At 42.9% G+C, this 15,902-nt stretch overlaps 1 protein-coding gene across 9 annotated transcripts in view; it reads left to right on the top strand.

Moving 5' to 3' along the window:
• The window catches only part of NBEA (neurobeachin), a 1,049,301-nt gene that overhangs the window by 363,714 nt on the left and 669,685 nt on the right, over positions 1-15,902 (top strand). For all 9 annotated transcript variants that reach the window (XM_063951811.1, XM_063951806.1, XM_063951798.1 and 6 more), the window contains exons 16-21: positions 335-432; positions 6,308-6,400; positions 6,705-6,813; positions 11,132-11,213; positions 13,007-13,130; positions 15,061-15,253. In XM_063951811.1, the coding sequence (XP_063807881.1) occupies positions 335-432; positions 6,308-6,400; positions 6,705-6,813; positions 11,132-11,213; positions 13,007-13,130; positions 15,061-15,253 (699 nt within the window). The remainder of the gene's footprint in view (positions 1-334; positions 433-6,307; positions 6,401-6,704; positions 6,814-11,131; positions 11,214-13,006; positions 13,131-15,060; positions 15,254-15,902) is intronic.

A 15,902-nucleotide genomic window follows, 5' to 3' on the forward strand; every position in this document is an offset into this window, starting at 1 on the left:
TGTAGATGACTCAGTCGGTATCTGTCTGACAACCCCTGAGCATTGTTTGTAATGCGCCTGGAATCCTCGCAGGTATGTCTCCATGCAGTGTGCAATGCTGTTTAAAATGGAAACAACAACAACAAAAAACTAAAGAAGTGATGAACTTATCCTTGAAACATTGTTCTTTCCAGCTGTGCTGTAACCTAGCGTGGATTATTAGATTGTAACTGTCCAGTTGCCCAACAGTTTTGTAGTGTAAAATGTATTTGTGGTCCAGCTCTATGTCCTTATGTAGCCAGACGTACGTGTACACAAGGCATGTCATTGGGGATTCTCTCTCCCTACATTACAGGATGAGAATATTCATGATGTTCTGCAGCTGTTGGTGGCTCTAATGTCTGAACATCCCGCTTCAATGATACCTGCATTTGATCAGAGGAATGGAATACGGTAAGACAAGCAGGAGACCCATTAATTAGCGGTTTCTCTTTTATGTTCGGCTTCAGGAAAAGGGTGATTTGTTTTGTTTTTGTGGAAATTAATTTGTTTAGACCTGTCAAGAGCCTGCAATCTAAAGTGTTCCCGAACTCGCAATGAGATAATATTTCTAAAATTATCATGCAGAAATTAACCCTGATCCTGCCTTGGCAGTGCCCAGTGCCATCTTAATTAATCTAGCATTGCGAGCACTATCTTGATCTCGTTCAGTCTTGTACATGCCCCCTGCCCACTCTTCCCAGATAATGCCCTACATCCTTCTGTATGAGTTACCTCCCGGGGAGAGTTGAGCTGATGATATACACTGGATTTTAGTGTTCTAGTTCTCCTTCTGCAAATCCCTATAAATAATGAAATGGGCACTTTATAAAACCGCTGTGCCATGTTCTTATACTGAAAACTGAGCCCTTTTCCCACTTAAAGAGAGAGTAACAGGAAACGTGCTCTGTGCTAAGCTGTGCCTAGAGAATGTATGCACTAGTCATAGTTGTGTGCAGGCTGAGAGTAAACCTAGGGGGTTATGTCTGGCACCTCATTGCGTGCAAAGGGGGTCATTCCGAGTTCATCGCTCGCTAGCAGTTTTTAGCAGCCGTACAAACGCTATGCCGCCGCCCACTGGGAGTGTATTTTAGCTTAGCAGAAGTGCGAACGAAAGGATTGCAGAGTGGCTACAAAGTTTTTTTGTGCAGTTTCAGAGTAGCTCAAAACCTACTCAGCGCTTGCGATCACTTCAGACTGTTCAGTTGCTGTTTTGACGTCACAAACACGCCCTGCGTTTGCCCAGCCACGCCTGCGTTTTTCCAAACACTTCCTGAAAACGGTCAGTTGACACCCCGAAACGCCCACTTCATGTCAATCACTCTGCGTCCAGCAGTGCAACTGAAAAGCTTCGCTAGACCCTGTGTGAAACTACATCATTCGTTGTAATAGTACGTCACGCATGCGCATTGCGCCGCATACACATGCGCAGAAGTGCGTTTTTTTTTGCCTCCTCGCTGCACAGCGAACGAATGCAGCTAGCGATCAACTCTGAATGACCGCCATAGTCACACTTCCTGACAGTGCCCCATGTTATATCACCCCTCCCTTTCCCCATGGTGTCACTTATTCCATGCAATAAGGCTGCAACCCGGTGTGATTTATTGTGAGAAGATTATCACACCTTCATTTCATTTACCAGTAGGGGGCACAGTGTTACTTGGTATGGAGAGTCCCTGCATACCTGCATGGTAGTATTCAAACAGCACCTCTCACATACGGACACAAGGCTATCTGTTACTTCCGTAGTGTCACTAGCTCCATGGGATTTGATAGGGTTGATCTTTGGGTTGGCACACCTCAACAGTATATAAGCAATAGGTCAAATACAGTGTTTCAGATTTCTGCAAAGGGAATGCTTTGCAGCATACAGAGATGAGATCTGATATTGCATTGTATTAAAATGTGAGGTCAGAGTTGAGATTTTCTTTCTTTTTTTTTTTTATGATACATTTGCAAAATAGTTCCTTTGGCTAAATACTACATGTAACACTGAAAAGAATGAAATCCTCTGTGATAGTTTTAGTATTTTAATTAATTAGTGTACCACCCGTTACATATCGGCTTGCAGAACAAAAAGATAAGTGATTGCAGTTTAGCTACCATTTGACACATCACAAGTGCTTTGTATTACTGTATAATACTGCCCAGCATATTATATCATGTTATATAGAGCTAAGCATTAAGTTACTCATCTCGGCTAGCTCCTTCAATGTCCTAGTTATCATGTAACCAATAGGATGCATCTCATACTGTGATTGGCTAACACAGCAAGTTGCCTATCACCAACTGCAGCCACCAGGACCCTTAAAAATATCACTCAGTCACTGGGTTTACACTCTGAAGACCTAGCCTGGTTCTTCCAGGTAAATGGTAATCTTAGTCAGTGGGAAAGTTATTTACATATATACTAGTTACCAGCCCATCAAAGTGACAGAACAATATACAGTAACAGTAATGTCTGCGTTAGCCTTTCATTATATGGGATATACAGTGTAATTAATATATAGGATATATATATATATATATATATATATATATATATACACACAAAAAAGGGAGGTGACCCTTGGCGCTGTGCATATGTAGACCGAGCTGCACACCAGAGGGAACCTCCTGTTAGATGAGGTCCAATAAATGAAGATATGGAAAAAAGGGGAATCTGGGTGCGCTAAAACATAACTATACTGTCATCCACAACCGTATAAATAGAAACAATGGTTCGGAAATTTTATATTTATTACATAAAAACAGGGGATTTTTTCCCATCACATAAAAACAGAAAAGTTCTTTCAGGATTTTTCAGACAATACAATTCATAATAATACACGATGAACAGTGTACATCCAATGTTGGTAAAATGTTATCAACCGAACTGTATATGGCGACAGATGGAAACAGTACTTGTAGAAATCCAACGCGTTTCGTCCCAATCGGGGACTTCTTCAGGGGTATTTATCAAGTGCCAACTTGTTTAGAGAATATCCTGAAAGGACATATGTCTCATTATGAAACGATAAAACAGGTATAAAACCAAAATTGGTAAATGGCGGATAATCTGTTAGTAGAATTCCGTGTTTTTTTTAGAAAGGGGCCATATTTATATAGAGCATGGTGAAATTACCAGCCATATATTCAAAATAAATGCGCTCTGGCTCTGTATGGAGAAGGCTAATACGCAACCTCAAGTAATAACTTCTTCACAGTGAATGAAACTAGATGAGCGTCTAGTGGTTCTCTCAGAGTTACACTCTGGACTCTGAGAGAACCACTAGACGCTCATCTAGTTTCATCGGGAGTGCACCTTGGCAAGTTGATTTAGTACTCCATGGAGTGCCGGCTTTTGGATTTGTATATATATATATATATATATATATATATAAAAAAGAAGATGAAGACAGCACACAAAGCCTATCAATTTAAAGAAAAAAATATAATGGTGGTGCAAGGCACAATAATTATAGAGACACTCACTTTTCCATTCCAGCACATCAGAAAAAGCAAACAGGCCAGCACTCGCGGTTTTGATGAAAATAGAAAAAAGGTTTAATCCTTCGCTAAACGGCATGGTCATATACAGTTTCACAGACACAGCCCAACAGCTGTTTCAACCATTTCCTGGTTTTCCTCAGGGGCTAATGGCACTTAGGAAAGAGCCTGAATAAATACATGGACTGGCGCCAAAACATTTAAACAGAGTCACGCTGTGGGAGGGGATTGAGTGGAGCGAGCCCTGTACGCGGCTCACTACACACTCCCGCTCCGTGGCGTCAATCGTCAGGGCAAACAAACCCGGCTCCGTGCTTAGCAACTGCTCTGGTGCGCTGCGTTGTGAGCGATGAGTCATCAGCACAGCCGTGCTGATCCCGCAGTGAGAAAATAAACGTGGAAAGAAACACAAGGAGACTAAAGAGAATATAGATATAGATGAACTGGGGTGTGCACACTAAATCGGACATGCAGGGCAACTTGTGATGAATTGTTGAATACTGGGCACTGCAGTATGGGGGAAGAAAGAATAAAGCCCATCAGGTATATGTGGCAGATAATGGTTAATGACCCACAGAATCCGATAGCCCCTCACAGAGGTGCCACTCTGGCCCAAAACCCTAGAACCGCCACAGAGAGTGAAACGGATCAAATATGTCACAGTATAACATAAATAAAAAGTCGCTCGGTCGAAAGATCCCATATGTGGCAGAATAACTGGTCCATTAAGATATTAGTGAGAGATATACAGCACCCAGTACTCCCAGGCAGTCTCCAAAACTGGTACTGACTGGGCCCAACACTGCTTAGTTTCCAAGATCAGCCGGAGTTGGACGTCATCCAGTGTGGTATGGCTGTAGAAATCACTTAACCATCAGAATCTGCCCACTAGGGAACCTCATATCGGAGGCTTGAGTTCAATACTGTGTGATGATACAAAAGAGGTGATCACGAAAAGGTTGTAGTGACGGGGGTGTATCTGCCACATGGTGAAGCGAGTGTCGGAATAATATATCAAATGAGAAGTGTGGGAAATACACCATAACATAACTACTGCCTGCAAAGTAACTTATACCCAATGTACACGATCTGACACACGGCGGTGTCAGCATACTGCATTCAAGACAATAAAGCAGAAGATGCTGCATACAGCATTTAGAAACAGGACAAACGGCGGTGTCTATGAAAATAAAACGGAAAAACAGAAACAACAATTAAGCGGAATTGTTCAAGTAAGAAGCATCATAGGAAGCAACCCAAACGAAATACAGCATAGAGCAACCGTGTGTATGTATATATGTGTGTATATATGTGTGTATATATATATATATATATATATATATACACACACACACACATAAACACACACACACAAACACAAACAGTTGTATATACACGGTCGAGTCACATTATTATGACCACCTCCTAAATTTGACGTCGGCAGCAGCGCGTAGCCCATGAAGTGCGTCACGTGTCCTGCGCTGGCTTGGTGGGTATATAAGGTGTGCGATAGGCCGTCTGCACACTTATCTATGTATTTAATTTCCTTTAAATGTAATTATACAGCATAGCGTACTCAGCAATTTACAATGAAGAATTTACTGCTACTATATGTTAATTGCGTGAAACACATCTGATCAAACGTTTGAGATCCGGACCCTGAAGACCTACCCGTCACTGCCAGGTCCTTGTGACCAAGGACAATGGACCTTTTCTCCACTTCAGACTTGCTGAAATGCTGACTGTAATCTTGGGACACAATAAACCTCTGTGTATTCCTTGTCTGTAGCACAAAGTCACGATTGTTGTGTTGGCCTGTAGAACAGCGCTGGGTTGTTTTTTGATTATTTCTTGTAGTGGATCAAGATAATTATTTTTTATAGCGGAATTTCAGGGCTTACTTATAGTCCTCTCTCGTGTTCTGATGGGCGCAATCTAAATATACAAACAATTGATACCCAGGTCCCAGTGAGTAGATTAGCATGTATTGAGTGCTTAGAATCCTGCACATATGCTGGGTCTCATGGAAATGCGCTACGTAAGATAATATTAACGTTGTATGCTATGTAACATTCTACTAGCTGTCATTGTAAATACATTGCACTTGTCACACCTCTCCCTCTTTACACTGTACTCTTTATACAACCACTGTCCCTTACTGCCAAGTATGAACTCTTTACAGATGCACTGAATGTATTCCATTTTCAATTACTTTTTATAACCATTTTGCCCTGGACAGTGGATGGTTTTATAGTAAGTCAAAGGAAAGAAAATATGAATTTACACGGATGGGGGAGAGCTACTAAAGACTTCATAGGTTACCTATTTCCTGAGGACACTTGCCAGACAATACGCACTTCTGAGTAACGGAGTGAGCAGCGTGATATCCGATAAGCATAAACAAATTAGATGGGACTACCTATACAGCGTCATACTTGTCCAGGAGATTCCCGAATTACAGCCCCCCCGGCTCCCGAGAGAGTAAGCAAACCTCTTAGCTCAGAAGCCTGATTGCCCCATTGAGAAGCGAAGGGTGAAATAAGGGTGACACAATTCACCTAGTCATGCCCACCCCACCATCCATCCCCCCTTCCCCTCCCCACACACACACACACACACACACACACACACACACACACACACACACACACTCACACTCACACATCTGCCTCTGACCTCCGTCTCTCCCGTAGGGCATTGATAATATGTGAGCAACTATGATAGTATTTTTTTTATAGATTTTTATTTAATAATAAATGCTAGGTAGTATATTAATTAAAATATATATTTCTTTCTTTAGGGTCATTTATAAATTGCTAGCTTCTAAAAGCGAAAGTATCCGTGTGCAAGCACTGAAAGTCCTTGGGTATTTTCTAAAGCACCTTGGCCACAAGTAAGTGTTGCTGATGTCTGCTCTATATCCCAAAATGTAGTAAGATTGGTAATGATAACCTGCATTAATGGCTTCTGGTGGAACTCATTTTTCTTTTTACTTTTCTTTTTCTTTTATGAGGGGTAGGTTATTAAATCTGTTGTGCTGTTGTATACCTAGCTAATTACATTGTAGTTTTAAGTGTTACAAGTATTTCATTCTGTACCTGTATTTTAATAATGTCATGTATAGAGTGGTTTATATTGTGTGGTAAATGTTTAGTATATTTCATTATGCACTGTATATTTTATTGCTATTCTCTCAGACGGAAAGTGGAAATCATGCACACGCACAGTCTTTTCACGCTGCTTGGAGAGAGGCTGATGCTCCATACCAACACCGTGACCGTCACAACATACAACACGCTGTATGAGGTGAGATGTTTGTACATTTCATAGTTTGGTGTTTAGTGTGCACTGGTTGATAAGCATATTTAGGTGCACATACAGTGAGTGAACACATACACCATATACATGGTTTGCTACAATATTTAGGTGTGGGTGTAATTGCAATGATGTTTACATTACTATGACACTAGTGTGTGTGTGTTAGCTTATGCTGTCTTAGAGCTTGTCTAAGATGTCACTAAAGAACATTAGACTTTTTTTTAATTAGCACCTAATTTTTCTCCTTTAGAATAGCTGTGATTGGGTGTGAACAGAAGGACCAATTGGAAACCATGATCTTTGCGATTGCAGCTTCTGATTGGCCCATCCGTTCACATAGCCACAGCTTCCTATTAGAGCTGTTTGAGGACTACAGACTGCAGGAAAAGGGCTGCATGGAGCAGCCTCAGGGTTCCTTAGTGGGAGCAAGTCACTACATATTTGGAAAAGCTACTTTATAGCTTTCAGCTGATCATCTCCCTGCTATTCCCGCAGTGACTAATGTGTGCATATTTAACTTTGACATGCAATGGGGTGTAAATCCTTTTTACACTATTAACAATATATTTTTCTGTGCACAGATTTTCTTTAGCTGAATATAAGCTTCCGTAAGGGCAGCATATATTGAATCGCCAGAGTCTACTCACTTGTGCTGCCGGTTAGAGAGAAGGGGGCCGTGGCAGAGACAGCACATGGGCCCCCTCCCCACTTTATAAAACCCCAAATACACACATTCCCAGCTTTTCGATTTGTCACACTACTTCTCCTCACGTTATGTAAAAATATTCAGCTATTCCTGGAATTTACCCAAGGCTTCTTATTCCTTTCCTCCCTTTACATAACAAGCCCCCATTGTAGTGATTGATCACATCTCACTAATGTTCTCCTAAAAGCCCCTGTACTACAACTTGCATGATTAAATTTGATATTGGTTTAGTCAAATGCGTACCAAGTGCCCAGAAACCAGTTTTACTAAGAGCAGATATGTCTGTAACAATTATCAAGTATATGACATGAGCAGAAATTGGTGACATTAATCTCCGTAATTACTTCCATAGCGCTGAGCTCCCCCAGTCTTGACGAAGTCTTGCAAAGTGCTGTGTTAGCAGCTTGTGCTCTGCTATTATGGCTCCTATGGCTTATTCACGTCTTCACTGATTAGTGAAATTACTGAAATATTGAGATTTGTCTTTCATTTAATATCTGTAAATTACTGTAATATCTAAATATGAAATAGATGATGCGTTCTAACGTTTGTCGTCTAGACCAACATGAAAGCTGGCATTTAGGTCAGCATGACATAACCAGCTAACAGGGTTATTTTGTGATTTTATTTTGTGTTTTACATTCTTGCCTTCAGCAACTGGTACGGTATGCAGTATATCAAATTAGAGGAGGAACTGAGAATTGCATCCAAGAAAGGGCCGTGTCCTGTGGAGAAAAGGAAAAATTAATAATGGGTTTGGAGAATTGGAAACTGCCAATAAGACTTTTTTATGTACTTGCAGCAGATTTATAGCTTTAACAAAGCTGTCTGGTTAAGGAAGGAAAACTCAACCTGATTTGGTTTGAAACTTCTACCACGTGTGAGGTGCTAGTCTCCTGGCAACTATGCATAATAGCAATATAACCCATCCACACTTTCTAATGGGATCCACTTGGCTGCCATCCAAACAGAGCTACCAAGCAGGGCCTAATGGCCACTGCGAGTCCCCGACCAGCCGGCACTGCCGATCCATCAACTAGATCTGACCATGACCGGTGATCCATTAGGCAATTGGGAAATTAAACCTGTTAAGAATGTCCGTACCCCGCTCCTGACAGAAAACATTCAGGATCAGAGAATCTGAATTTTTCAACATGTTTAGTATTCCCGATTCCTCAACCCGGCCGTCTGGGGATCAGTACATTGCCCTAATACATCTGTGATGTATGGGGGCTATAACTCCAACCACTCAATATTTGCAGAGTGAATACATCAGCCGCAGCAATTCTCCAGCGATTTGTAGGGGAATCGGGGAAAATACACATGTTAGAAATGCTTGATTCCCCGTTCTGAAATGAAAACGTGTGGGATCGGGTAATATGGATTTTTTTTACATATTTATTCCCAATTTCCCAACCCGGCCGTTGGGGATCAGGACATTGCCCCAATACATCTGTATTGTGACACGTTGTCGAGTTTATTTGGAGTGATGGAGGGAGGGTAATAAGTAAAATTTCAGATATAACCCCTGTCCTACTGTATATCTAGCTTTCAGTTAGATAAACCCTCTGTTGGAGGGCATCTGTTGAGCATAGAATCTGTCTTCAGGTGCCACATCATCTTACAGATGCTCAGCTGTCCGGGTCTTATACCACTTATATAATATGCGACCGCACCGCCCCACTGTGTTCCCCAGTTTTTGATGAAGAGATACATTCTGTAGATGTGCACAATATATTTAAATCTTGAAAAAATATATATGTTTTAGACTTTCTTAAATGTAAATATCAAACAAACAAATCATGTATAGTATATCAGACATCCTGGCAGTAAATATTATACAATATTACAGAGACACTTTGACTGCAAATGGAACAGCTTTAACAGGTTACTCATATCTGTCTTCTTATAAACAGGATTTATTCTCAGACAGCAGTTATGAAAGTGTTGCTCTGCATATGGTATAATGAAGGAAGAATAGTTCAATTACATTTCTTAAGGGCCCTACACATTAGACGATATGCCGCCGAGGTGCCCGACGGCCGATACGGCAGGCGGGCGACCCGCCGGGGGGGGAGTGAAGTTTCTTCACTCCCCCTGTCACCCGGCTCCATAGCAGTGCATGCTAATATGGATGAGATTGTCCATATTGGCCTGCATGTATAAGCGACCCAGCACCAACGATGAACGAGCACGGGGCTGCGCATCGTTCATCGTTGGTGCCTACACACTGAAAGATATGAACGATATCTTGTTCTTTAATGAACGAGATCGTTCATATCTTTCAGTGATATTGCCTAATGTGTAGGGCCTATTACACTCAGAGCCGTCTTAACAGCAGTGTAGGCCACTGGGCAAAGCAATGCACTGGTGCCCCTACCCATCCTCAAGCTTTGATGTCCTATGGGCGGTAGGGGTGATCTATCTTCCGCTTAGCATGTAGGACCTGTAGCAGTAATTTCTGTAATTACTCCTTTACTGCACAGATGGTGGGAAATGGGGCGGGAAGGAGAACACTAAACTGTAGAAGGGGGCATTGGGCTGGATTAAGGGGCCCATGACTTCAAGGGTTGTAGGAGGTGTTTAATATGCGGGGGAGGGGTGGATAGTGGAGTGGGCTTGTATGCCATATCTTGCATAGATGGGAAAACAGCACATTGGGCAGGTAGATTTGTTGAGCAAGTTTGCAGCATGAAACCAGCTTGCAATGTAAGGAGTTAATGTCCAGGACTTCACAGTGATGCAGGGATGATTTATTCACGCTGTAGGGCTAAACGTGACACTTCTAATGCTGCTTGTCCAAATTGTTCTACTTTCTGTCCTTTGCTGCTGTTAGGGCAGCGGCTCTATGCAGTATTTACACACTGTGTTACTCATGACCTTTAAAACTTAGCAGGTCTTTTATTCCTCTCCAAGGCATGTGTGTCACGGAATAAACTGCAGCATTTAACACCTGTTTCATTGGCTGTCAGATCTTTGCCGTGTCATTGTTGATGAAAAAATATACTTTTATTTCACATGTAATTGATAAACAACATAGAAATGACGTAAGACCTTAAGATATTGCTCTCCTCCAGCTTTTCTGTTATGTCCCAGCCACACAGGTGGAGGTGTAGCAGGGACTGCAGTGGCAATTGCAGCCTTTTTCTGTCATGCGCCTTTTGTGTACCTCTTACCTGAGAGCAACGGCAAAGGTGATCCGGCATTATCACCTGAAAAGTCAGCCATCGCTGCAGCTTCTCCAAGTAGCATTCGCAGAGCCACTGGCGTGTATTGTGTTTCGCAGGACACTTCTGTTACCTTCTCCCTGAACAGAACAGATGTGACATCCGACTGAGGGTTCCTCCTAGCACTACTGGGAAAACTCCCTAATGTTTGGGAAATGAGACCCTGAGTTTGGAAGCTTCGTTCTCTGACGAGATGTACACGATTGTGAGCCGAGCAGGCTCCACCTCCCACACTTCACGTCATGTTTCTTATCTTTATTTTCCTGACCAATTATTTATCAGTTATGTTACAGGCGATAATGAAGTCAAGCTGAAATATGAAAGTTCATTGGCTATTGGATGACTGCAGTTATTGGTCTGTTTTCTTCTGCAGATACTCACAGAGCAGGTTTGCACACAAGTGGTCCACAAGCCTCATCCAGAGCCAGATTCAACTGTGAAAATTCAGAATCCCAGTAAGTAGTTAATTAATCATTTTCTTCCAAAGTTGGACATAGCCCCCTTTTAATGATGTCCTGATTCCAAAACTTGTAGTATTGGGAGGTATGATGGGATGAGAGGGAAACAAACATTATAAATTTGACTGGAGAATCCCTTATAAACGCACCTGCCTGGTACAACCATTGGAGGCAGCCATTTTGTTAGGTGGGGAATTTAGTGCTTTGCTGCAGTCACCGTCTCCTTGTTAATGAAAATGCAGACTATCACTTAATACCAGTCCAGCCTGCATAATAGCTGCTTTCATTGTCTGTAGGCAGCAGATGCACTTTGTGTCTGATGTTAGGCTTTTTTTCTCCATAGACTACATCAACATCCACTGCCATCTAGTGGCCATTGGGTATTACTAGATTTTTTAAATGAAATTCTAGCCATGGATCAGAGCAGAAACTAGGATTTTTGTTACCAGGGGCAAGGCAGTAATTTGGCGCCCCATCCGTTTTTACATTCTTATTATTAGGACATACGTCGTCAACAATATAACAATATTTGGCTTTATATGGACATTTTCTAGCAACAAGCTGGCACTCATTTTCTATTGAAGCAATGCCTTCTCTGTACACCGCCTGCCTTCTCTGTACACCGCCTGCCTTCTCTGTACACCCACCTGCCTTCTCTGTACACCCGCCTGCCTTCTCTGTACACCGCCTGCCTTCTCTGTACACTGCCTGCCTTCTCTGTACACCGCCTGCCTTCTCTGTACACCCGCCTGCCTTCTCTGTACACCCGCCTGCTTTCTCTGTACACCCGCCTGCCTTCTCTGTACACCCGCCTGCCTTCTCTGTACACCTGCATGCTTTCTCTCTACACCCGCCTGCTTTCTCTGTACACCTGCCTGCTTTCTCTGTACACCTGTCTGCTTTCTCTGTACACCTGCCTGCCTTCTCTGTACACCCGCCGCCTGCCTTCTCTGTACACCCGCCGCCTGCCTTCTCTGTACACCCGCCGCCTGCCTTCTCTGTACACCCGCCGCCTGCCTTCTCTGTACACCCGCCGCCTGCCTTCTCTGTACACCCGCCGCCTGCCTTCTCTGTACACCCGCCGCCTGCCTTCTCTGTACACCCGCCGCCTGCCTTTTCTGTACACCCGCCGCCTGCCTTTTCTGTACACCCGCCGCCTGCCTTCTCTGTACACCCGCCGCCTGCCTTCTCTGTACACCCGCCGCCTGCCTTCTCTGTACTCCCGCCGCCTGCCTTCTCTGTACACCCGCCGCCTGCCTTCTCTGTACACCCGCCGCCTGCCTTCTCTGTACACCCGCCGCCTGCCTTCTCTGTACACCCGCCGCCTGCCTTCTCTGTACACCCGCCGCCTGCCTTCTCTGTACACCCGCCGCCTGCCTTCTCTGTACACCCGCCGCCTGCCTTCTCTGTACACCCGCCGCCTGCCTTTTCTGTACACCCGCCGCCTGCCTTTTCTGTACACCCGCCGCCTGCCTTCTCTGTACACCCGCCGCCTGCCTTCTCTGTACACCCGCCGCCTGCCTTCTCTGTACTCCCGCCGCCTGCCTTCTCTGTACACCCGCCGCCTGCCTTCTCTGTACACCCGCCGCCTGCCTTCTCTGTACACCCGCCGTCTGCCTTCTCTGTACACCCGCCGCCTGCCTTCTATGTATAAGAAATGCTTTATAAACATATGTATTTTACTATGGTTACTATAGTTATCATGCTAAATCCGTGTAAAGGCTCCTGTAGAACCTTTTCACTCTTATAGGATGACTTCTGCCCTAACTTTATATCATTTTGTGTTCCAGTGATTCTGAAGGTAGTCGCCACACTGCTAAAGAACTCCACTCCTAGTTCTGACCTGATGGAAGTGAGACGCCTGTTCCTGTCTGACATGATCAAGCTTTTCAGCAACAGTCGGGAGAATCGAAGGTCCATAAACTAAATTGTTTTCAACATGATCGCAGTCAGCATGCAAATGTTTACCTCATTGTCAGCATATGTGATTGCTGTTTTTACAGTAGTAATAATCAAACCCTTGTTAACAATTGCTGGTAAAATATGATTTATCTTGAAGATGCATAAGGCAGAATGCATTTCCATTGTCAGCAGTTAGTTTTCATTAACAATTTGATTCATTATCAGGCTGTATTGATTTTAAAACTTAAATTATTATTTAGTATGATTTTGTGTTGCATGCATTCTAATGAAAGTGGCAAAAGGCCTTTCTCCATATGCTGGATTGGCTGCTATATCTAATAATTACAGAGGGGGTAATAATAATAAAAGGGGTAGTCTATGGGACACATGGCAGCCCTGTATCTGCTTGTAAGAGAAGTGGAACATTTACCTGTATTTAATAGAAGTATATTAAGAGTTGAGCTGGTCACCAGCCTTCAGATTGACACTGTACCACTGATCACCACCACTTTATTTCCTCATACTGTTCACCAATATTCTAAACTGCTGATCTGGAAACGTGAATGTAATAACGAAGATTTTGACCTTAATGAGACGGGCTAGTGTGATTTATATATAATACTTACTAAAGGCCAGTAGTCACTGGAAGATGTGGGGAGAGATGTGTGCTGAGCGAACCGCTCAGCACACCTCTCCCCCCGCTCAGCACAGCGCGATGTGTGCTGAGCGTGCGGGAGGAGGGGCGCTCATTTCACCCAGCGGCATGCAGGCCAATCTAGCACCAGCGATAGCGATGCGCGTGGCTGCGCATCGCTTTCGTTGTAAGGGGTACACACGGAGAGATCACTGCTTAAAATCTAAGCAATCTAGTCAGATTGCTTAGATTTTAAGCAGCGATCGCTCCGTGAGTACCCCCCTTTACTCTCCCTGAATGTCAGGGAGAAATAGTAACAATCTCCCTGGCTCCCTGAAAAGTCTAGCAATCTCCCTGATTGCACTTTAGCCCCCATTATGTAGCTGCTCTATACTTGTTGCAAAAAAACCCAAACCATAATGGGATTACCAGTACCATCTGCCACCTGCTTTGGTTTGAAGGCACAATGATCCCAATGGCTACATGCATTTTCAAATAAAGTTTATTTGGCCTCTATCTATCTATCTATCTATCTATCTATCTATCTATCTATCTATCTATCTATCTATCTATCTATCTATCTATCTATCTATCTAGATTAAGCTTCCCATACACCTAAAGATTTATTGTCTGATCTGGCTGGTTTGAACGAAAACCTGGTAATGGATTAGAGCAAATGACAATTGACCATTTGCTCCAATCCAAAATGCCAGAAAACTGACAAAAATGGTCATTCAGACAAATTGGTTAATTCAAATGGATTTAACCAATTTGTCTGATTGACCATTTTTGTCTGTTTTTCAGTGTCTGGGAGTAAATGGTCAATTGTCATTTGCTCTCATCCATTACCAGATTTTCGTTCCAACCAGCCAGATCGGACAATAAATCTTTAGATGTATGGGCAGCATTACATACGTAATCCCGCTGGGCGGGATGCCAACGGTCAGTATCCCAGCAGCAGCATCCCGCCCGGCAGAATATATATGTTAGGTATAGGTTTCATAATCTCCCTGAAATGCTTTCAAAAGTAGGCAAGTATCGTTTATATGGGAGACTGCCTCTGAGAGAACGCTGTGTAAAGTGGTCTTACTAATGACTCCGCAGATCTGCAGTACAGAAGATAGACCCCATCTTAGTAAATAATAAATCTGTTTGCCAACTGCATTATGTGTAGCTTACATGCGGCCCAGTTACTATACACTCATACAGAATTATGATGGAAATATTTTATGTAAAGTAACTTGTTTTTACAATACTTCTCTGCTTCTATAAAAGAAACATTTGTCTTCTATGTGGCTGTGCTTCCAGGTGCCTCCTGCAGTGCTCCGTGTGGCAGGACTGGATGTTCTCTCTTGGATACATCAATCCCAAGAATTCTGAGGAGCAGAAGATCACAGAGATGGTTTACAACATTTTCCGGATACTTCTGTATCATGCCATCAAGTATGAATGGGGAGGCTGGAGAGTCTGGGTGGACACGCTCTCTATAGCTCACTCTAAGGTACTGTGGTCTTTGGAAGTCCGTGAAGAATTACTGTCGATCCTTGTACTTTCACATATTGGTTTGGTGCCACCTTGTGGTCTCATGTTGTGGACTTGTGGAAGTATTAATAAGGACTTGTAACTTATTTACATAATGCATATACTGTATAAGTGGTTAGCAGGGGGGAGCACAGGCTAGGAGTTAGGTTAGTTCTGATATAGTCTTATTGGAACATGTTTATTATTATAAAGGGAGTTCTCACCTACCTCTTTTCTATTTAATTCCCCACCACCACCAGTTGCACTTTAGTTGGGTTTTTGTAACTTTTCCTTTCCTTTTTATTTACATGTTTTTACTGAAGCATCATGTATATAATTAAAGATACAATTCCATTATACAGAAGCAATGAGCAATATTGCCAAGAGGCCGTAGAAACAATAGAAATTAAAATTATAGTTAACAGTGAATAATTGCAGGACACATGTATGAACAATGGGCAGTAAGATTACAGATGGAACAGCATGTCTCTACAAAAAAAAAAGACAATATATTAGAATTAAATACAAACATAATAGAAAAATGTTCAGTTTCGTCCTCTCCCCCCTTCCCCCCACACACCCAGTGGTAATATCTCTCATGCTAGTACAAAAATCAAAATTCCCATCAC

Source organism: Pseudophryne corroboree, chromosome 2, assembly GCF_028390025.1.
Source record: "Pseudophryne corroboree isolate aPseCor3 chromosome 2, aPseCor3.hap2, whole genome shotgun sequence".
Taxonomy (NCBI): Eukaryota; Metazoa; Chordata; class Amphibia; order Anura; family Myobatrachidae; genus Pseudophryne; species Pseudophryne corroboree.